The sequence below is a fragment of the Natrix helvetica genome, assembly GCF_964273705.1.
Source record: "Natrix helvetica genome assembly, chromosome: Z".
Lineage (NCBI taxonomy): Eukaryota > Metazoa > Chordata > Lepidosauria > Squamata > Natricidae > Natrix > Natrix helvetica.
In genome coordinates, this window is record NC_138554.1 from 3,230,766 (window position 1) to 3,254,028 (window position 23,263).

The 23,263-nt window shown below is 47.2% G+C and overlaps 2 protein-coding genes across 3 annotated transcripts; both read left to right on the plus strand.

The window, feature by feature from the left end:
* The first annotated feature begins 272 nt into the window (after window positions 1-272).
* Window positions 273-5,797, plus strand: LOC309381632 (magnesium-dependent phosphatase 1-like). 2 transcript variants are annotated; one of them, XM_081932830.1, is made up of 6 exons: window positions 273-630; window positions 1,396-1,456; window positions 2,439-2,549; window positions 2,847-2,954; window positions 3,690-3,775; window positions 5,280-5,797. In XM_081932830.1, the coding sequence occupies exons 1-6, from the start codon at window positions 594-596 to the stop codon at window positions 5,384-5,386; spliced, it is 510 nt and encodes a 169-aa protein (XP_081788956.1). In that variant the 5' UTR covers window positions 273-593; the 3' UTR covers window positions 5,387-5,797. The 2 variants fall into 2 exon arrangements, with proteins under 2 accessions (XP_081788956.1, XP_081788957.1); XM_081932831.1 differs by lacking the exons at window positions 273-630; window positions 1,396-1,456; window positions 2,439-2,549; window positions 2,847-2,954 and adding an exon at window positions 3,114-3,419.
* A 3,627-nt stretch (window positions 5,798-9,424) lies between these two features.
* LOC309382071 (charged multivesicular body protein 4a-like) lies at window positions 9,425-21,268 on the plus strand. The gene is made up of 6 exons (XM_081933538.1): window positions 9,425-9,520; window positions 11,123-11,272; window positions 15,941-16,118; window positions 17,033-17,147; window positions 19,709-19,832; window positions 20,704-21,268. The coding sequence occupies exons 1-6, from the start codon at window positions 9,490-9,492 to the stop codon at window positions 20,775-20,777; spliced, it is 672 nt and encodes a 223-aa protein (XP_081789664.1). The 5' UTR covers window positions 9,425-9,489; the 3' UTR covers window positions 20,778-21,268.
* Window positions 21,269-23,263: the final 1,995 nt, after the last annotated feature.

Below are 23,263 nucleotides of genomic sequence, written 5' to 3' on the forward strand. Positions count from 1 at the left end.
CCAATCACCCTCCTCCTCCCCCCCCACCCTCCTGTCTTTAGCGACCGTCCGAAGTTGCGACGGACGTTCCCGAGAGGAAGGGAGGGCTAACCCCCTCGAGCCCAACAGCCCCGGCGTTCGCGATCCAGGGCGCCCGACCTGGCAGCTTCCTTGCCCAGTGGATCTCCTTCAAAGCGGATCTCCCGCCAAGCTGATCTCTCCGATCCGGGACAGACGGGCCAGGCTTCCCTCCGGGCGGCGCAGGGTTAAGCCGCCCAAGGAGGCGGGCAGGAACCGGCTGGCTGCGGGGAAGAGGAAGAAGAAGCAGCAGAGAAGCGCTGGATCTGCTCTGGATCCGCCTGCGCGTTTTCTGGCCGGCCGGAGCCAAAAAGAGAGATCGGGACTCCACCCCCCTCTTTGTTTTTTTAGGATCGCGCCGGCTTGCAATTGCGCTGACACACACACACACCCCAGGCTTTGCAACCGGCCTTTTGCGCCCATCTCTGGCTCTGAGCGCAGGAAACGCCCCCCCCCGCCCGGTTTCTATGCCAGGCAGCTGCGCCGATCCTATATGACCCCCCCCCCTCTCCTCTCTTCTTTCGGGGGAGCCCGCGATGTGCAGAAAACCCGCCTTGGTGGTGTTTGACCTGGGTGAGCGGCTTGGATCGCGCGCCCCATCATCCTGGGCTGTGCCTGTGGGTTAGGGGAGGGGGAGTGATTGGCTTTCCTTGGTGGTTGAGGGGAGGGGGGAGTTGGGGGGGATTGGGGGAAGGAGGGAGGGTCTTCTTCCTGCATTGTGGGGGAGGGGGAAAGAGACAATCTGTTGTTGTTGTTTACTTTATTCATTAAACATGAAACCCAGTCAACTGAACATTCAAAAATGTTTATAATTATTATATAATTAATTATTATAATTATTATAATTATAATAATTAATTATATAATAATAAATAACAATTAATGATAAATAATGTATATAAATGTAATATAAATTAATGCAATATATTTTGTGTGTGGGGGTGTGCGTTGTATTTGTGCTGATAAATAAATAAAGGGAGACTAGTATAGATCTATTTCAAGCTATTTAGCTCTCATCAGCTAGCCATACCCTTACTGAGATTTGAACCTAGCTGATGAGAGCTAAATAGCTTGAAATAGATCTATACTAGTCTCCCTTTATTTATTTATCAACACAAATACAACACAAATGTAACAAAGGCAACATTAAAAATATGGTTTTCTGCCTGGATGGTCTCCTGGAGTGAGCCGAAAGACAGAAACGGGAAGCAGTGTGTTCCCTCCCATATTTGGGCATACCGGGGGTTGTGACACCATACATACATACATACATACATACATACATACATGCATACATGCATACATACATACGTATAATATTTTATTATTATTTTGCAGATTATACCTTGTGGCCTTTTTGGGTGGACACCCACGTGGACCCCCCCTTCCACAAAAAGAGGTGAGGAAAAAAAGGGGGGAGGGGTCTGTTACCTGCAAATATTGGGGTTTTCCTCCTAATTTTCAGCCCCCCCCAAAAAAAAAACGAAGAACAGAAATCGGCTCCAGTATCTAAAACAGTTTTTTTCCCCTCAATCCCAGCAACTTTGAAAGGGATGGACTTCAACTCCCAGAATCCCTCAATCAAGAAACAAACTGTCTGAATTTAATGGATTTGAAAAGTCCGCCCTATTGAACTCTGGGAGTTGAAGTCCATGCATGCTGGCTAGAGAATTCTGGGAGTTGAAGTAAATCCATGCTGGCTAAGGAATTCTGGGAGTTGAAGTTCATGTGTGCTGGCTAGAAAATTCTGGGAGATGAAGTAAATTGATGCTGGCTAAGGAATTCTGGGAGTTGAAGTCCATGCGTGCTGGCTAGAGAATTCTGGGAGTTGAAATAAATCCATGCTGGCTAAGGAATTCTGGGAGTTGAAGTCCATGCTGCTAGCTAGAGAATTCTGGGAGTTGAAGTAAATCCATGCTGGCTAAGGAATTCTGGGAGTTGAAGTCCATGCGTGCTGGCTAGAGAATTCTGGGAGTTGAAGTAAATCCATGCTGGCTAAAGAATTCTGGGAGTTGAAGTCCATGTGTGATGACTAGGAAATTCTGGGAGTTGAAGTCCGTTTGTGCTGGCTAGAGAACTCTGGGAGTTGAAGTGCACCGATACTGGCTGTGGAATTCTGGGAGTTGAAGTCCGTTTGTGCTGGCTAGAGAACTCTGGGAGTTGAAGTGCACCGATACTGGCTGTGGAATTCTGGGAGTTGAAGTCCATTGGTGCTGACTTGGAGAATTCTGGGAGTTGAAGTCCACCCATGCTGGCTAGGCAATTCTGGGGTGGAAATTACCATCCCAATTATGATCATAAGTCAAGTCAAAAATATCTGTAGTATTCCGGTCTTGGGTAGGAAACAAGCTAAGTTCAATTTTTGTCTGAATTCTTCCCAGCGATGGCTCCGTGCGAGACCGCAATCAAAGGCCGGTCCAGCTCTACCCAGAAGTTCCAGAAGTGCTGCACCAGTTGGAGAGCGAAGGGATCGCCATGGCAGCTGCCTCTCGGTAAATTGGGGCCTTGCTTGTAGTCAATTAACTGTAGGTAGGTAGTCCTTGACTTGCAACGGTTCGTTTAGTTCGTTCGAAATGACAACAGCCGTGAAATAAGTTTTTCACACTTACAACCTTCCGATAATCCTAGTTTGTTTGCTGACAGCACGGATCTGTGCCGGGTGGGGATTTAAAAAAACAGATTTCCTTTAGCAAACCGAGTTAAGCATGTTGTGCGAACGCACTCCATTCAGGGTAAAAAAAATTGGTCCCTATTGCGGGATCTCAAGCGTCGGATCTTTATCCTCGCAGGACAGGCGAGATTCAAGGAGCCAGACAACTCTTAGATCTTTTCGGCTTAAATCGCTATTTTCACTACACCGAAATCTACCCTGGGAATAAAATCACCCATTTCCAAAGGTAAACAAAAAACAAAAAACACGAACTTTGGGGTCTTCGTTTATCCCCCTGGATTTGGGGCGGTCGAAGGGGAAGTGGGGGGCAGACCGGTGTCAAATCCAAAATCTATCTTCACCTCATTTGAGCTTCTCAACAGTCTTTTTAAGTAATATAATTATCAATTTCTTTTAAACATAATCCCTTGCGAGGTGGGGTCGGGGCAACTGAATGGAGTTGGCACTGTGTTTGTTTAATGGCCAGCTGCCCTTCTTGTTGCCGATATGGGGTTTTGTTCAGCAGATATACTCTCATTGTGGGAACAAGGCAAAATGTTGGTTATTCCAGCATGGCATGGCTACCTTATTTATGGCACCAGAGATCTCCATGGGTTTATGGCATTCCACCAGATCCTGACGAGGTGGTCAGGGCTCTAGATCCCTTGCAGGGCCTGCCCTATGAAATAGTCCTCGTCTTACAACTATTTATGTAAGTGTTGCTGGCTGGGGAAGATGGGAGTTGAAGTCCACCCATCTTAAAATTGCACCAGCTTGCGAAATATCTCTCCAAAGAATTGGAAAGCTTAGCTGGAGAGTGGGATGGCGGTTGAGGGGATTTTTAATAGGCTGGACAACCGTTTAACCAGGTTTGTGTAAGGTCGCCTGCCTTGAGCAGGGGGTGGGATCAGACTAGAGGACCTCGGGAGTCCCTTCCAGCTCTATGATTCACCCTTTGATGTTCTCTTTGTGTCCCCTCCAGGTTGCATCAACAGAGCGGCATCCCGTTTCATAAAATGCTCTTTTTTGATGACGAAAGCCGAAATATCCGTGATGTCGGCACTCTAGGTATCCTGAAAAGATAGTGCATGAATGGGATTCTAGAACCTTCCACTCTCAGAGCGCCCCCTGGGTTTAATGACTCTAGATCGGCGTGTGAAAGAGGGAAAATAAAATTAGAGTCGTCTGTCCCTGTTCACACATCACACTAAATCAAACTAGGTCTTCTTCGGCCAAGCAAACCGATCTCTCTAACTGGGTAGATAAGACTGGAGAGTTCTAGTCCCCTCTTAGGCATGAAAGTCGACTGGTTGAGTCGACATTGGAGCCGCCCCAACTTCATCAGCCAAATGGCTGGATTTTTTGTCGCCGTCTTGAATAACTTCTCTTGGATCAGTCAGGGACTTTGCGATGTCCCTGAGCTCAGCAAGACGTATTCTTCCTGTTCACCGTCTCTGCGGGACGGTTTAGGTCCGTTTGGACCACCCAGTGGCAAAAGTATCGACTGCGATCTCAGCGCATTGAGATCGCATGTCGTGTCGTCGCGACTTTGGCTCCTCCTCCACCTTAAGCATGAAAGGCGGCTGGGTGACTTTGGGCCAATCGCCAGGAGACAGTGAGTTCTAGTCCTGCCTCAAGCATGAAAGGCGGCTGAGTGACTTTGGGCCAATCACCAGGAGACAGTGAGTTCTAATCCCGCTTTAGGCATGAAAGCCAGCTAGATGACTTTGGGCCAATCACCAGGAGACAGTGAGTTCTAGTCCCACCTTAAGCATGAAAGGTGGCTGAGTGACTTTGGGCCAATCACCAGGAGACAGTGAGTTCTAGTCCCGCCTTAGGCATGAAAGGCAGCTGGGGGACCATGGGCCAATCACCAGGAGCCAGTGAGTTCTAGTCCCACCTTAAGCAAGAAAGGCAGCTGGGTGACTATGGGCCAATCACCAGGAGACAGTGAGTTCTAGTCCCGCCTTAGGCATGAAAGGCAGCTGGGTGACTATGGGCCAATCACCAGGAGACAGTGAGTTCTAGTCCCGCCTTAAGCATGAAAGGCAGCTGGGGGACTATGGGCCAATCATCAGGACAGTGAGTTCTAGTCCCACCTTAGGCAAGAAAGTCAGCTGGGTGACTTTGGGCCAATCACCAGAAGACAGTGAGTTCTAGTCCCACCTTAGGCAAGAAAGTCAGCTGGGTGACTATGGGCCAATCACCAGGAGACAGTGAGTTCTAGTCCCACCTTAAGCAAGAAAGGCAGCTGGGTGACTATGGGCCAATCACCAGGAGACAGTGAGTTCTAGTCCCGCCTTAGGCATGAAAGGCAGCTGGGTGACTATGGGCCAATCACCAGGAGACAGTGAGTTCTAGTCCTGCCTTAGGCATGAAAGGCAGCTGGGTGACTATGGGCCAATCATCAGGACAGTGAGTTCTTGTCCCACCTTAGGCAAGAAAGTCAGCTGGGTGATTTTGTGCCAATCACCAGGAGATAGTGAGTTCTAGTCCCACCTTAAGCATGAAAGGCTGGGCCAATCACTAAGAGACAGCGAGTGTTAACTTTTTCCTGTTGTTTTCTCTTTAGGAGTTGTGTGTGTGCCTGTTCCAACAGGTATGACCCTTTCTCGCCTCAATGAAGGCTTAGAGACTTTTGCACGCTTTCCCGACTCGCTTCCTGCCGACAGAGTTTAATCCTGGATCTCCGTCTTCTGTTTCTCTCGTGGAAAACATTGGTTGGGGATTATGGACATTATCTATGTGTGAAGCGGAAAGTGACAGAGCTTCTTCCGCCAGTTTAGTCCTTAAAATAATTTTTTCCATCCCGTGGTGACAATGGACGCAGCCCCTTTAAGACATGCGGACTTCAACTCCCAGAATTCCCCAGCCTAGCATGGAATTCTGGGAGTTGAAGTCCACAAGTCTTAAAGGGGCCACGTTGGGAAAATTCCCTGCAATTAGACCAGCGAAGGGTTTCTGTTTGTGATTTTCAACCCAATAAAAACGGGGAAAATAAATAAATAAATCTATCGTCCCGTTTATCAATTAGCGCAGGGCCTGCCGACAATTAATCAGCTTTAAAAGGATGGTTTTGGTTGGTGGAAAAGTCACCTGGAAATCGCGTTGCTGTTCTTCGAAAAACAATTAAAAGCAGCAAAAGGATTCCAGACAGATATTTATTTATTTTATTTACCATTTCTACGAATGCTCTTGGCTTCGTATAAACCATTGTTTCACCAATTTGGCAGCTAGAAGAGGTGTGGGCTTCAACTCCCAGAATTCCCCAGCCAGCTATAGTCCTCTGTTTACAATCATTTGTTCAGGGCCGATTCAAAGTTATGACGACACTGGAAAAAGTGATTTATGATCATTTCTAATACTGAGTGTTCCACCATTCCCATGGTCACATGACTGGAATTGGGACGCTTGGTGAGGCATAGAATCAAAATCATGTGACATGTTAATACCACTTTATAAAGCCTTAATAAGGCCACACCTGGAATCGGTGAATCCAATGGAGTGGAATGGAATGGAATACAATGGAATAATAGATAAGAATAATAGAATGGAATAGGAATAGAATAGAATAGAATAGCATTCAGAATAGAATAAAATAGAATAGAATAGTAGAATAGAATAGAAGAATAGAATGGAATGGAATAAAATAGAATAATAGAATACAGTGGAATAATAGATAAGAATAATAGAATGGAATAAGAATAGAATAGGAATAGAATAGTAGAATAGAATAAAATAAAATAATAGAATGGATAGGATAGAATAGAATGGGAATAGAATAGCAGAATAGGAGAATAGAATAGGAGATTAGAATAGAATAAAATAATAGAATGGATAGGATAGAATAGGAATAGAATCGTAGAATAGAATCGTAGAATAGAATAGAAGAACAGAATAGAATGGAATAATAGAATACAATAGAATAATAGAATACAATGGAAAAATAGATAAGAATAATAGAATGGAATAAGAATAGAATAGGAATAGAATAGGAGATTAGAATAGAATAAAATAATAGAATGGATAGGATAGAATAGAATAGGAATAGAATAGTAGAAAGAATAGGAGAATAGAATAGAAGAACAGAATAGAATAGAATAATAGAATACAATGGAAAAATAGATAAGAATAATAGAATGGAATAAGAATAGAATAGGAATAGAATGGGAGAATAGAATAGAATAAAATAATAGAATGGATAGGATAGAATAGGAATAGAATAGAATAAGAGAATAAGAGAATAGAATAGGAGAATAGAATAAAATAAAATAATAGAATAGATAGGATAGGATAGAATAGGAATAGAATAGGAGAATAGAATAGAATAAAATAATGGAATAATAGAGTACAATAGAATAATAGAATACAATGGAATAATAGATAAGAATAATAGAATGGAATAAGAATAGAATAGGAATAGAATAGAATAAGAGAATAAGAGAATAGAATAGGAGAATAGAATAAAATAATAGAATAGATAGGATAGGATAGAATAGGAATAGAATAGGAGAATAGAATAGAATAAAATAATGGAATAATAGAGTACAATAGAATAATAGAATACAATGGAATAATAGATAAGAATAATAGAATGGAATAAGAATAGAATAGGAATAGAATAGTAGAATAGAATAGAATGAATAGATATGATAGAATAGGAATAGTAGAATAGATAGAATAGAATAAAATAAAAATAGAATAGAACAGAATAGAGAATAGAAAATAGAATAGAATGTAGAATAGAATAGATCAGAACGGAACAGACTTTTTTATTGGCCAGGTGTGATTGGACACACAAGGAATTTGTCTTTGGTGCACATGCTCTCAGTATACATAAAAGGAAAAAAAATACATTCATCAAGAATCATATCATAAGATAGTTTTGGTCACCACGTTACAAAAAAGATGTTGAGATTTAGGAAAAAGCGTGGGGAAGAACAGCTAAGGTGATTAAAGGCCTGGAGACCAAAACACACACAAGAACGGCTGGTTTTAATTTGAAGACATTTCGCTTCTCATCCAAGAAGCTTCTTCAGTTCCCACCGAAGCATGCAAATTGATCAGCTGTCTGCAAGGACTATCAATCCTGCCATTCCCCACCAGCCAGCCAGAGTTGAAGAAGCTTCTTGGAGGAGAAGCGAAACGTCTTCAGAGCAAAAAAATCCAGAAAGAAAGCCCAATTGGCTTCCTTCCAATATTTGAGGGGCTTCCCCAAAGAAGAGGAAGGCTCAACCTATTCTTCAAAGCCCCTGAAGGCAGGACAAGAAGGAACGGGCGGAAACTCATCAAGGAGAGAAGCAACCTGGAACTAAGGAGAAAATTCCTAGCAGGGAGGACAATTAGCCAGTGGAACTGCTTGCCACCAGAATTTGTGGGTACTTCCCTGGAGGTTTTTAAGAAAAGAGTGGATTTTGGAGCCAGCTGATTTTGGGGTCCCCTGCCATGCATGGGTGGGGGGCAAGGGGGCATGCAGGACAGGGATGGGTAGCTCCCGGCATTACTGCCAGTTCGGTGCGCGCAAAAAAGTTTGCGCGCATGTCCGTGTGCACAAAAATAGACCTGCGCATGCACAAAACATGGGGACATCATGTACATGCTCCCAGCACACGACGGCAAAAAGGTTAGCCATTACTGGTCAAGGGGTCTCCTGCTTGAGCACAGGGGGGAGGTTGGACTAGAAGACCTCCGAGGTCCCTTGCAGCTCTCTTCTGATTGATAATTCGGGCTGAAATCGATCCCTAAGTTTGCCTGAAATGTTTGAGCCAGACAATTCTGTTGGTAAACAAGACATTGAAGTGAGCTCGGTCCCATTTGACGACCTTTCTTGCGGCCGTGGTTAAGCGAATCACTGCAGTCGTTAAACGAGCCGCCCGGTTGTTAAACGAATCTGGCTTCCCCAGATTGTACTTTGCTTATCAGAAGGTCCCCGAAGGGGATCGCATAACCCCTCCCCCAACATGCGACCGTCATAAATGCGAGTCATTTTGTCAAAGCGTCTGAATTTATGACCGCGGGTCATAAATCGCTTTTTGTCAGCTCGGTTGGGACCTCAAATGGTCACTAAACAAAGGGTTGCAAGTCGAGGACTACCTATGTGCAGGATCTGGGGAAGACATGGCTAACAGAATACCACAGCTGGGAGGGACCCTGGTGGTCTTCTAGTCCAACCCCCCAACTCTATAGCATTTCAGACAAATGAATTGGATTAAAAGGTGCAAACCCCTTTAAGGCCTGGAAAAGATTTTTGGGGAGGGTTATGGTTCCTTTAAGAGACAGAGAAGGGCGGGGCAGTGACGTCACAAAGCACATGATTTATCGGCTCTCCCAAATCCTCCTCTCTCCCTCCCCCCTCCCAATGCTTTCATCACATGCCTCTATCTGGCCTCAGAGAAACAAAGCGTCGTGTCGTTTCGTCCCTACTTCCGGTTCTGATTAGACTTCTTATAGAGGGTTTTTGAGGGGAGGGATTGCAAGACTCTCCAACCAATCAGTTTGCTTTTAATGCATTAATTCCTTCACTTAACATTTTGAGGTGACCCTTTCGATGACCCAGGGTGCAAATTCGACGCGTCAGCTTTCGCTTTCCTCTCTCTGCGTACCCCTTCTCCTTCCACGCTTTGCTTTCGCTCGCGAGCCGGCGGTTGGCGGGCGCCTGCGCGAACGCCGCCCCCCTTTAAAGTCTGTTGCCACCCTCGTGGCACGTGACGGGGGGGGCGGGGCCAGGCTGGTAGGTGGGTGAAGCCGGAAGAGGAAACCCAGTGAATTTCCCACCAGGCGAGATGAGTGGTTTAGGGAAGCTCTTTGGGAAAGGTGAGGCTCCTTAATTCCACTTTCCCACCCCACCCCCCGACAGAGAGTTGGTATCGCCCGAAGCCCATAGGGGATCCCGAGTCTTGGGAGCAACCAAGTGGCGCGAGAGGGGGGGATGGGAGAAAAAGAGAAGCAGGGGAAGAAGGAAAGAAAGGATGAATAGAGGAAAAGAGAGAAAAATAGTGGGGGTTGTTATTTTTTTTCCCCGTAAAAATGGGGTCTTATTTACAAGAGGTGTGGCTTGGAGACCCTGGGTGGATTTAATTTGCTGCTGCTCCCCAGGGCTGTGTGAAGCGGTGCATTTCCCCCCCCCCCAGGAAAGGACCTGCTCATTATTTGGGGAGGGGGGGTGTCTGTGAAAAGGGTGGGTGGCTGGGGAAGATTTGCATGTGAGGTTTGATAGCCCCCTTTACAAATTCTGCTTTTTTTTTCTTTTCTTATAGGATTTTTTTAAAAATCTGAATTAATTTTATGGGAAGCTTAAGGTTAACGAGGCATACAAACCCCCCTTGGCCCCCCCAAAATGGTGTATTCCACTAATGCATTGGGTTGGGGCATGCAATCAAGGTGATGGGAGGCCCAACCCAATGGGGATGATGATGGGACACCCCCCAAACCGATGGGAATAATGGGATTCCCCCAAGCAATGGGGATGATGGGATTCCCCAATTCAACGGGAACGATGGAGGTCCCAAGTCAAGAGGGATGATGGGACCCCCAACCTAATGGGGTTGATGGGAACCCCTCACAGGTCAATGGGGGATAATGGGACCCCCCAACTCAATGGGTTGATGGGAGCCCCAATCCAATGGGAATAATGGGATCCACAACCCAATGAGGATTGTGGGGGTCCCAACTCAATGGGGATGATGGGAACCCCAACCCAATAGGGATAATGGGAACCCCAACTCAATGGGTTGATGGGACCTGTAATCTGATGGGAATAATGGGACCCCCCCCAACCCAATGGGGATGATGGGACCCCCAACTCAATGGGGTTGATGGGACCCCCCAACTCAATGGGATTGATTGGACCCACAACTCAATGGGATTGATTGGACCCACAACCCAATGGGGATGATGGGATCCCCACTCAGTGGAGGAGGATGGGACCCCCAACTCAATGGGTTGATGGGATGCCCGATATGATGGGAATAATGGGACCCGCCCAACCCAATGGGGATGATGGGATTCCCAACCCAATGGAGATAATGGGATCCCCACTCGGTAGAGGATGATGGGACACCCGACTCAACAGGGGTGATGGGATCCCCACTTAGTGAAGGATGAGGGAATCCCCAACTCAATGGGGGATGATGGGATCCCCAATTCAATGGTGATGACACTCACCCCAAATTCAAGGGGGAAGACGCCCCCAAATTCAAGGGGGATGATGGGAGCCCCATCTCAGTGGGGATAATGGGATCCCCGACTCAATGAGGATGATGGGACCTCCAAGTCAACAAGGATGACAGGACCACCATTTTTGAACCAAGCACTTTGGCAGCCATCATCTTTGAGATGGTTCTCCCCTGGTCAGATTTCTTCGCTATAACAAAACCCACCCACCCCCTCCTCCTCCTCCTTTCTCCTGTTCTCCAGGCAAGAAGGCCAAGGCCCCCACTCCGCAGGAGGCCATCCAGAAACTGCACGAGACAGAAGCCATCTTGGTCAAAAAGCAGGAATTCCTGGAAGAGAAGATCCAGCAGGAGCTGAAGTCGGCTAAGAAACATGGCACGAAGAACAAAAGAGGTAGGAGAAGAAAGAGGTTATGACCTAGGCTTCCCCCCCAAAAAGCACGAAGCAGAGTCCTGGTCCCCCCTTTTATTAAACAATTGTGAATTCCTCTCGTTCAGATTCGTCAAAGGCCTGGTAAAAAGTCTTTCAAAAGGAATATTTATGACCACAGACCTTCTCTAGCTTGGAAAGCTGCCATGGACTGAATTTTTCGGGGAAAAAAAATTCGGTGAAAAAGAAGATACGATAGCACTGGGCCTCTTCAAATCAAGCGTTTATTTTAAAAAGCTTCTTCGTTTGGTTAAGTTGTCTAGAACAATAATAAAGCAGTCTTTAAAAAAATAAGCCTAATCATTTGAACACTTTCTAGGCATTTATAGTTATTGACTTATCTCCTTGCACCGAACAGCCTGATTAACACAAGGAAAAAAAAATCTGCCTCTGCCTCCCAGCAATTTTGTTAAGCTATCTAGAACAATAATAAAGCCGTCTTTAAAAAAAATAAGTCTAATAATTTGAACATTCTATAGGCATTTATAATTATTGACCTAACTCCTTGCAGCAAACAGCAAACAGCAAAGTTTCAGTTTAGCCTGATTAGCACAAGAACAAAAAAATCTGCCTCTGCCTCCCAGCAATTTCCCTCCTTGCAGCAAATGGGGAAAAGGGGACTTGCGGAGTCTATGGCAATCCCTGCAGCCTGAAACAGCTGATCATCGGGAGGCCAGTGCTGAAACTGAAATTGAAAATGAAACTTGCTCTTTGCTGCAAGGAGGCAAATTGCTGGGAGGCAGAGGCAGATTTTTTTGTTCTTGTGCTAATCAGGCTAAACCAGGGGTGTCCAAACTTGGGAACTTTTAAGACTTGTGGACTTCAACTCCCAGAATTTCCCAGTCAGCATGGCTGGCTGGGGAATTCTGGGAGTTGAAGTCCACAAATCTTAAAGTTCCCAAGTTTGGACACCCCTGGGCTAAACTGAAACAGGCTGTTTGCTCCAAGTAGTTAGGTCAATAACTATAAATGCCTATAGAGTGTTCAAATTATTAGACTTTTTTTTAAAGACTGCTTTATTATTGTTCTAGACAACTTAACCAAATGAAGAAGTTAGAACAATTAGTCAGTGGAACAGAAGTTGCCTCCAGAGGTTGTGAATGCCCCAACACTGGAAGTCTTTAAGAAGATGTTGGATAGCCATTTGTCTGAAACTGGTATAGGGTTTCCTGCCTAGGCAGGGGGTTGGACTAGAAGACCTCCAAGGTCCCTTCCAACTCTACTATCGTATTAAGAAGCTTTTTAAAATAAATGCTTCCTCTGTAGAGGCCCAGTCCTATCGTATCTTCTTTTCAATAGCAGAGAATAACGTATACTTCCAGAAAGCCACATCCATTTTAACAGCATCTGTACGAGTATAGACTGAAAGGTAACACCACAAACATTGTACGTGGTCTGTGCAGTTTGCTGTTTGCTGCAAGGAGGCCAATTGCTGGGAGGCAGAGGCAGATTTTGTCTCCCTTGTTTTCCTCCCCCAAAAGCTAGGTGCGCCTTATACTTCAGAGTGTCTTATAGTCCGGAAAATACGGTAAAACTATTTTCCAAACGCAGTGCTGTGCAAGGAAAGACTTGGCACAGAGTCTCGGAGATTCACGGACAGATCTTCACACTCTTGAAACGAACGAACGAACGAATTATTTCCTGCAAAAGCCCACTCCCCTTTTGCTCCCTCTTTTATTTCCTCTTGGAGGGGTCATTCATCATCCACCTGTGGCCTTACTCCCGTCGACCCCTGTTCCTTAGCTGCTCCCTTCGTCCGGCAACTCTGCGCATGAGCACACTGGGAACAGGCTCCAGCTGTTCTTCTGCCTCACTGATGTCTGACTCCGAAGGCAGCTGATAACTGTCAGACGGCCCTGGCCCCATCTCTGCCTCCGATGCAGAGCCCTCATCCGAGCCTTCCCCAGACTCCAGGACTGGCCCATCTTCCTCCCCAACCTCCTCACTCTCCGAATCTGCTGCCAGCTCCACTGGCTTCTGGCGGGCCGTAACACAGTCTGCTCCTCCTCTCTGCAAACCCCACTCTCTTCTAGCACTGATGATGTTACCTAGTTCGGTCATGTAACGTCCGCAAGGAAACAACCCAGCTCAGGGGGCACCAAGGACCCCACAGCTCAATTCTGAACTACAAATATTCTCTTTTAGGTAACTTAATCTCAGGGCCCCCAAAATCTTGATTTTGATTCCCCCAAAAGACCTGATTGCCTTTGAGTTCAGCGGCTTCATCAGAGGCATAGAAAACCCCTTTTCATGAAACGGATGACTCCTGATATTATTTATGTCTCCTTTGCTGGGCCAGATTTAAAGGCAAAGTTCAAAAAGTTCAAAACAACGCCCGTATCAGTTTAAATCCTAAGATCCTAGATCTCTTTGTTTCAGCATATCTTTATACAAGCTGGCTGACCTTGTCCAGATTTACCTAAAAGAAAATCAGGCTGATAAGTAACTGGAACAATCTTAAATTCCTAGAGTGTAGCCGTTTCTCAACCTCAGCTGCTTTAAGATGTCTGGACTTCAACTCCCAGAATTCCCCAGCAGGCTATAACTAGGCTGACTAGGGAATTCTGGGAGTTGAAGTCCAGACATTTTAAAATGAGCTTTAAGTGGTGAAATCCCGGAAAAAGACGACAGGTAGGCCTCACGACCAAAATTCAGCCTCAAATTTCTGTGTCTCAGTGGGATATTTATTAAGTGAATTTTGTTCCATTTTATGACCTTTCTTGTCAGTGGTCTCCAAGAAGTGGAAGCCTTTTAAACACACACACACACACAGAAAGAGAGAGAGAGAATGAGAGAAAGACAAAAAGAAACAGACAGGGAGAGAGACAAAGACAGAGATAGACAAAGAAAGACAGACAGAAAGAGAGAGAGAGAGAGAGAGAGAGAGAGAGAGGCAGACAAAGACAGAGAGAGAAAAAGAGAGTGAGAGAGGCAGAGAGAGACAGAGGCAGACAAAGAGAGAGAAAGACAGAGACAGAGTGAGAGACAGAGTCAAAGAGAGAGAGAGACAAAGACAGAGAGAAAGACAGAGACAGGGACAGAGAGAGACAAAGAGAGTGAGTGAGACAGAGAAAGACAGAGAGAGACAGAGACAGGGACAGAGAGAGACAGGGACAAAGACAGTGAGAGAGACAGAAAGACAGAGACAGGGATAGAGAGAGAGACAGGGACAGAGAGTGGGAGAAAGAGAGACAGAGAGAGACAGAAAGAGAGAGAGAGAGAAAGACAGAGAGACAGAGAGAGACAGGGACAGAGAGAGACAAAGACAGAGATGGACAAAGAGGGAGAGAGAGACAAAGAAAGACAGACAGAGAGGGACAAAGACAGAGAGTGTGAGAGACAGAACGACAGGGACAGAGAGAGAGAGACAGAAAGACAGAGAGAGGGGGGACAGAGACAGGCAGACAAAGACAGAGACAGATGAGAGAGAGAGAGACAAAGACAGAGAGTGAGAGACAGAGAAAGACAGAGAGAGAGAGACAAAGAGAGAGAGAGACAGAGAGAATGAGAGAGACAGAAAGAGAGAGAGACAGAGAGTGAGAGAGAGAGAAAGACAGACAGAGACAAGGACAGGGACAAAGTGAGAGAGACAGAAAGACAGAGAGAGAGAGAGGGACAGAGAGAGAGAGAGAGAGAAAGACAGAGAGACAGGGACAGTCAGAGAGACAGACAGAGACAATGTCAGAGAGTGAGAGACAGAAAGACACAGAGAGAGAGAGAGAGAGACAGAGGCAGATAAAGCGAGAGTGAGAGAGATAGAGACAGACAAAGAGACAAAGACAGAGAGTGAGAGACAGAGAGAAAGACAGACAGAGACAGGGACAGAGAGAGGGATGGGGAGAGGAGAGGAGAGGAGGAAAGTGAGGAAGAAGAGGAGGAGGAGGAGGAAGTAGCAGAAAGAGCAGGAAGAGGAGGAAGGATGCGGAGGCCGGGAGTGGCAAGCCACTTGCAAGCACAACCAGTGAGGAATTTTTGCTCCGGGCTCAACAGCTTCTGCCCCACTGCTCTCCCACCGCAGCCCCCCTGCCCTGCAGACTGCCGGCATGCCTGGGGGTGAAAGACCTCCTTCAGCTCACCTCCACCTGCCCGTTGCTGTCAGCCAGTCGGCGGCCGAGGGGCTGGTGAGCTGCAGCTGCTCCCACCCGCTTGCCACCTCCCGTGTGCCCATGCAGGGGGAGCGCCATGGGGCAAACACTTGTGAAGCGAGTCGTGCCCAATCTTACCGCCATTTTTTTGCCACACTTAAGGGCATCGCCGGAGTCGTTAAGCAAATCCAGCGGTCGTTAAGTGAATCCAGCTTCTCTCGTTGACTTTGCATGTTGGAAGCCGGGCGGGAAGGTTGCCAATGGAGGTTGTGTAAGCCAGGCTCTGGGGAATGTCCGTTACTTTTTTTTTCCCCCAGTGCCGCCGTAACTTGGAACGGTCGCAAAGCGAACCGTTGTAAATCGAGGACTCCCTGTGGGTGGGTGGGATTTGCCGTTTGCAAGCCTGGCACGACCAACGCAAATCCACACGTGTCCTGCCTTGAATTGGGGGGGGGGGGCGGTCTTAATAACCATCCCCATGCTTCTCTTGAGCGTGAGAACCAGAAACATGGAGGGGGGCTGCATTTCATACTTTCTTTCCTTTCAGCGGCTCTGCAAGCCCTCAAGAGGAAGAAGCGCTACGAGCAACAGCTGACCCAGATCGACGGGACCCTCTCCACCATCGAATTCCAACGCGAGGCCCTGGAAAACGCCACCACCAACACGGAAGTGCTCAAGACCATGTCGGACGCGGCTCGGGCCATGAAAGAGGCGCACCAGCATATGTGAGTGCCGTGTTTCCCAGGCCATATAAATTAGAAGCAGTATCCCGGTTCTCCTTGGATTCAAAAGTCCGGTCCATGTTTTGCCTTTAGCTTAGGGCAGTAGGTTTTTTTTTTTTTCAGCTTCGGCCATTTTAAGACAGGCGGACTTCAACTCCCAGAACTCCCCACTCCACAGTCCTCCACCTCTTCCACTCTTTTTCCTTCTCTCCTCCTCTTCCCCCTCCCTCCACTTCACAAACCCCCCTCCCTTGTAGCACTGATGATGTTACCTAGCCAGGCCATGAAACGTCTGCAAAAAAAATCACCAAGCTCAGAGAGCACTAAGGACTCTGCAGTCGTCCTCCTCTTCCTCCTCCTCCTCCTCTTCTCCCTTTTCCTCCTCTCCCGCTTCTTCTCCCTTCTCCTTTCTTCAAACCCCACTCCCCTTGTAGCACTGATGATGTTACTTAACCCGTCCACGAAACGTCTGCCAGGAAACCACCAAGCTCAGAGACTACCAAGGATCCCATAGATTCCCCCACTTCCTCCTCCTCCTCCTCCTCCTCCTCCTCCATCATTCCCCCAAACCCCACTCCCTTCTAGCCCTGATGATGTTACCTAGCTGGGTCATGAAACGTCTGCAAGAAAACCACCAAGCTCAGAGGCCACCAAGGACCCCACAGTCCTCCCCCAACTCCTTCTCTTCCTCCTCCCCCTTTTCCTCCCCCTCTTCCTCCCCTCCCCTCCCCTCCCCCATCTCCTTCTCCCCCCCCCCTCCTCTTCACAAACGCCACTCCCTTCTACTTAGCACTGATGAGGCTACTTAGTCAGGTTAAAAAAACGCCTTCAGGCAGAAACAGCCAAGCTCAGAGATGACCAAGGATGACCCCACCGCTATCTCCTTCTCTTCCCCCCTTTCCCCCCCCCCCTTCCAGGGACATCGACAAAGTGGACGACTTGATGGCCGAAATCACCGAACAGCAGGACATTGCCCAACAGATCTCGGATGCCATATCTAAGCCGGTCGGCTTCGGGGACGATGTAGATGAAGTAAGGAGGGCTGAGAGATCCATGGGGAGGCCTCCGGAGGGATGGGTGGACTCCAACTCCCAGAATTCCCCACCCCACAGTCCTCCTCTTCCTTTTCCTTCTCTCTTCCTCTTCCTTCTTCCCTTCTTCTCTTCTTCCTTTTCCTTCTCCTCTTCCTCCTTCTCTTCTCCTCCTCCTCCTCTTCCTCCTCTTCTCTTCCTCTTCTTTCTCTCTTCTTTTTCCTCCTTCTCTTCCTTTTCCTTCTCTTCTCTCTTCTTCCTCTTCCTTCTCTTCTTCCTTTTCCTTCTCTTCCTCCTCTTCCTCCTTCTCTTCTTCTCTTCTTCCTTTTCCTTCTCTCTTCCTCCTCTGTCTCTTCCTTTTCCTTCTCCTCTTCCTCCTTTTCTTCTCCTCCTTCTATTCCTCCTCCTCCTCTTCCTCCTCTTCCTTCTCTTCCTATTCCTTCTCTCTTCTTTTTCTTCCTCCTCTTCCTTTTCCTTCTCTTCTCTCTTCCTCTTCCTCTTCCTTCTCTTTTTCCTTTTCCTTCTCTTCCTCCCTTTTCTTTCTCCTCTTCCTCCTTCCCTTCTTCTCTTCTTCCTTTTCCTTCTCTCTTCCTCCTCTGTCTCTTCCTTTTCCTTCTCCTCTTCCTCCTTTTCTTCTCCTCCTTCTATTCCTCCTCCTCCTCTTCCTCCTCTTCCTTCTCTTCCTCTTCCTTCTCTCTTCTTTTTCTTCCTCCTCTTCCTTTTCCTTCTCTTCTCTCTTCCTCTTCCTCTTCCTTCTCTTTTTCCTTTTCCTTCTCTTCCTCCTCCCTTTTCTTTCTCCTCTTCCTCTTTCCCTTCTTCTCTTCTTCCTTTTCCTTCTCTCTTCCTCCTCTGTCTCTTCCTTTTCCTTCTCCTCTTCCTCCTTTTCTTCTCCTCCTCCTATTCCTCCTCCTCCTCTTCCTCCTCTTCCTTTTCTTCCTATTCCTTCTCTCTTCTTTTTCTTCCTCCTCTTCCTTTTCCTCCTCTTCTCTCTTCCTCCTCCTCTTCCTCTTCCTTCTCTTTTTCCTTTTCCTTCTCTTCCTCCTCCCTTTTCTTTCTCCTCTTCCTCTTTCCCTTCTTCTCTTCTTCCTTTTCCTTCTCTCTTCCTCCTCTGTCTCTTCCTTTTCCTTCTCCTCTTCCTCCTTTTCTCCTCCTCCTCCTATTCCTCCTCCTCCTCTTCCTCCTCTTCCTTCTCTTCCTATTCCTTCTCTCTTCTTTTTCTTCCTCCTCTTCTTTTTCCTTCTCTTCTCTCTTCCTCCTCCTCTTCCTCTTCCTTCTCTTTTTCCTTTTCCTTCTCTCTTCCTCCTCCCTTTTCTTTCTCCTCTTCCTCCTTCCCTTCTTCTCTTCTTCCTTTTCCTTCTCTCTTCCTCCTCTGTCTCTTCCTTTTCCTTCTCCTCTTCCTCCTTTTCTTCTCCTCCTCCTATTCCTCCTCCTCCTCTTCCTCCTCTTCCTCCTCTTCCTTTTCTTCCTATTCCTTCTCTCTTCTTTTTCTTCCTCCTCTTCCTATTCCTTCTCTCTTCTTTTTCTTCCTCCTCTTCCTTTTCCTTCTCTTCTCTCTTCCTCTTCCTTCTCTTTTTCCTTTTCCTTCTCTTCCTCCTCCCTTTTCTTTCTCCTCTTCCTCCTTCCCTTCTTCTCTTCTTCCTTTTCCTTCTCTCTTCCTCCTCTGTCTCTTCCTTTTCCTTCTCCTCTTCCTCCTTTTCTTCTCCTCCTCCTATTCCTCCTCCTCCTCTTCCTCCTCTTCCTCCTCTTTTCTTCCTATTCCTTCTCTCTTCTTTTTCTTCCTCCTCTTCCTTTTCCTTCTCTTCTCTCTTCCTCCTCCTCTTCCTCTTCCTTCTCTTTTTCCTTTTCCTTCTCTTCCTCCTCCCTTTTCTTTCTCCTCTTCCTCCTTCCCTTCTTCTCTTCTTCCTTTTCCTTCTCTCTTCCTCTCTGTCTCTTCCTTTTCCTTCTCCTCTTCCTCCTTTTCTTCTCCTCCTTCTATTCCTCCTCCTCCTCTTCCTCCTCTTCCTTCTCTTCCTATTCCTTCTCTCTTCTTTTCTTCCTCCTCTTCTTTTTCCTTCTCTTCTCTCTTCCTCCTCCTCTTCCTCTTCCTTCTCTTTTTCCTTTTCCTTCTCTTCCTCCTCCCTTTTCTTTCTCTTCTTCCTCCTTCTCTTCTCCTCCTCCTATTCCTTCTCTCTTATTTTTCCCCCTTCTCTTCCTGTTCCTTCTCTCCTCTTTTCCTCTTCCCTTCTCTCTTCCTCTTCCTTTTCCTTCTCTCTTCCTCCTCCTCCGTCTCTTCTTTTTCCTTCTCCTCTGCCTCCTTCTCCTCCTCCTCCTCCTCCTATTCCTTCTCCTCCTCTTCCTCCTTCTCTTCCTATTCCTTCTCTCTTCCTTTTCCTTCTCTCTTCTTTTCCTCTTCCCCCCTCTTCCTCTTCCTCCTTCTTCCCATCTCTCCTCCTCTCTCCTCCTCCTCTTCCCTTTCCTTCTCTCCTCCTCTTCTTTCTCCTCCCCTCCTCTGCCTGCTCCTCCTCTTCCTCCACTTCCCTGCATGGGGCTCCGGATGCGAATCTCGCCCTTCTGCCTTCCCAGGACGAGCTGCTGGCTGAACTGGAAGAGATGGAACAGGAAGATCTGGACAAGGAGCTTCTGAATGTTGGGGATGCCAGCCCGGAACTCCCCAACATCCCCTCTTCTCGCCTCCCCAGTGTGCCAGGTACGAAGGCATCCACGCCCCTGAGGCTTAACACAGGTAGTCCTCGACGTACGACCGCAACAGCGGCTGACATTTCTGTCGCTCCGCAAGGCGGGGGGTTAATGGACTCGCAAACAGTTTTATGGCCCTATAAGTTAAGTGAAACATGGGAATTGTTAAGCGAATCAGACATTCGTTAAGTGAGGACCGGTCATAAGTATGAGGACTGATCCATGAGCTGTAACGTCAGTCACTAAATGAATGGCTGTTAAGTCGAAGACCTCCTGGATCCTGTCCCGAAAGACCCTCCCTCCCTTCAGCCTGACCCCTTCTAGTTGTGGCGGACAGAATAGGTGGTCCTCAACTTACGACCACAATTGAGCCCAACCTCTCTGTCGTTTGTGAAGGGAGACATTTGTCAAGTGAGTTTTGCCCCATTTTGCGACCTTTCCTGCCCTCGTTGTGAAGCGAATCCCTGCCGTCATTAAGTTAGTACAACAACAGCGTTGTTAAGTGAACCTGGCATCCCCGTGCTGACTTTGCTTGCCAGAAAGTCGCCCAAAAGGGATGGGTCATGTGACCCCGGGACAATTGACCGTCATAAATAAAAGTCAATGGCCAAGCGCCCGAATTTTGATCGCGCGAGCACGCCACGAAGGTCGTAAGTGTGAAACACAGTTGGAAAGTCCCCTTTTCCAGCGCCCAAACGGTCACGGAACAAACTGTGGTAAGCCGGGAGGTGGGGGGAGGCACCTGTACAATTGCCCCTCCCCGGTGCCAGCTGTGGATAATGGGATGCTAGTCCAGGCCCAGTAGAACTTGAACGCAGAGGTGGGTGGGCCTCTTTCAGAGACGTCCCGAGTTCAAATCCTGCTTTTTCCTCCCTCCGCAGCTCCCAAGGTGCCATCGGCCTCCGTGGACGAGGAAGACGAGGAAATGAAACAGCTTGCCGCCTGGGTGTCGTGATGCATTGTGGGAAATTCCTCCCCTTCCTCGCCTCCCTCGTTTTTTCTTCGAAGAAATAGGCAGAGAACGGAGAGGAGGACCAATTTTCTCCCCTCCAGTTTCCACGGCCAGGAAAGTTCCGGGGAGGGGCAGCGGTGGGGAGGGGGTGGGAGGACGAAAAAAAGGGGGAGGGCCGGACGTCACACCCACACCCTGCCTAAAAATGACCTTACGTGCCGAATGTAAAGAGTTTTATAGACAGATTTATATAAATATATCTATATATCTATATATCTATATCTACAATATAGAAAAGGAGCCTGTTTCTGGGAGGGAGGGGGTGCTGTGGCTTAAAAGACCTCCCTCCCCGCCCCGCCCCCCCAGAAGAAGACTGAATCTTGAAATCATCTAGAGATTAACTTTCTTTTTTTTTTTCAGTTTTCTCCCCCCCCCCTCCAAAAAAAAAAAATACAGGATTTTTGTGGTGCTCGGAAGGAGCGGATGGCGTGACACACGCAAACACAGCCCGAAAAAATGAAGTTTTGGGGGAAAAACCTGAGAGTTTTTGACCCTCTGTTCTTGTCGTTCGCTGTCCGACTATTTGTCCAATTTTGGGGCGTTGACTGTCAGTCCCTCTCTACTTTTGGGAGGGTGGAGAAGTGGGTGTCCGCTTTGTCTGTTGCCAAACATATCAATACACCCTCCGGCGGTGCAAAGTATGCAGTCTAGGGGTCTCCTCCTCCCGCGTGTTGCAAAGGAATTTTGGGGGGGTGGGTGGTTTTTTTGGGGGGGGGGAACGAGCCGGCGTTCCGCCTTGGAAGGCTGGATGGATGGATGGAAGGAGGGCGGGCGTGCAGGCGGGCAAGGGGAGTGGGGCATCGGGGAATAAGGGACGAAAAAAAATGTGGTTTCGTTTGGACTGGAGGTACTGTTTTGTCCTTGTTTTATCGGTAGCGTGTATCTTGTGGACACGGGGGGTTTTTTTTTGGGGGGGGGGGTCGTTGGTTAACAGTTTGCTTCGACGTGCGCCCGGTGTTTTTTCTCTTTTTCTGTTTTTCTGCTCGGTCTGTCTGTCTTTTTCTTTTTCTTTAATTGACTTGTGGGCAGGAGCTGGGATGGTGGTGGTGGGGGGAAACGTGCCCCTTCCCCACTGACACGCGCGTACTCCTGCGGTGGCTTGTTGCGATGTTGCTTTCTGTGCCCGGTGAATAAAGTGCCCTGAAATGTGTTGTCTGAACTGAGTGATGTGTTTTTCTCCATCCCCCCCCCAAAAAAATTCCTCTTCTTTCTGGAATTTACACCCCAAACTGATGTTTTTATAACTTGGGCCATTTTAAGAGGTATGGACTTCAACTCCCAGAAGTCCCCAGCCAACATGGCTGACTGGGGACTTCTGGGAGTCGAACTTCATACCTCTTAAATTGCCCGAGGTTTTTTAAAAACACACACACACAGTTTTGGTAATCCAAAATCAGAAAAACAACTGGTTTTTTTTTACCGAATGAATCTTTTATCACATTTTGCCATCTTGAACCAATTATGTTGGGTGTGTTTTTCAACCTCGGGCACTTTAAGATGCCTGGACTTCAACTCCCAGAATTCCATGCTTATGTGAACTTCCAACTCCCAGAATTCCATGCTTTATGTGGATTTCACCTCCCAGGATTCCAAGTCTTAAGATATGTGGACTTCAATTGATGAAGCATTTATCCCAGGGTTTTTCAGTCTTTACCGCTTTAAGAGGCATGGACCTCAACTCCCAGAATTCCATGCTTCTGTGAACTTCAACTCTCGGGATACTGTGCTTAACATAGATAAACTTCAACTCCCAGAATTCCATGCTTATGTGAACTCTCAGGATTCTAAGAGGTGAACTTCAACTCCCAGAATTCCATGCTTCTGTGAACTTCAACTCCCAGAGTTCTATCTGCTTAAGGCAGGTGAGCTTCAACTCCCAGAATTCCATGCTTCTGTGAATTTCAGGTTTCTCTGCCTAAGACAGGGGAACTTCAACCCCCAGAATTCCATGCTTCTGTGAACTTCAACTCCCAGGGTTCTACCTGCTTAAGGCAGGTGAGCTTCAACTCCCAGAATTCCATGTTTTATGTAGATATCACCTCCCAGGAGTCTTAAGTTTAAGAGGTGAACTTCAATTCCCAGAATTCCATGCTTCTGTGAACTTCAACTCTCGGAAAACTGTGCTTAACATAGATAAACTTCAACTCCCAGAATTCCATGCTTATGTGAACTCTCAGGATTCTAAGAGGTGAACTTCAACTCCCAGAATTCCATGCTTCTGTGAACTTCAACTCCCAGAGTTCTATCTGCTTAAGGCAGGTGAGCTTCAACTCCCAGAATTCCATGCTTCTGTGAATTTCAGGTTTCTCTGCCTAAGACAGGGGAACTTCAACCCCCAGAATTCCATGCTTCTGTGAACTTCAACTCCCAGGGTTCTACCTGCTTAAGGCAGGTGAGCTTCAACTCCCAGAATTCCATGTTTTATGTGG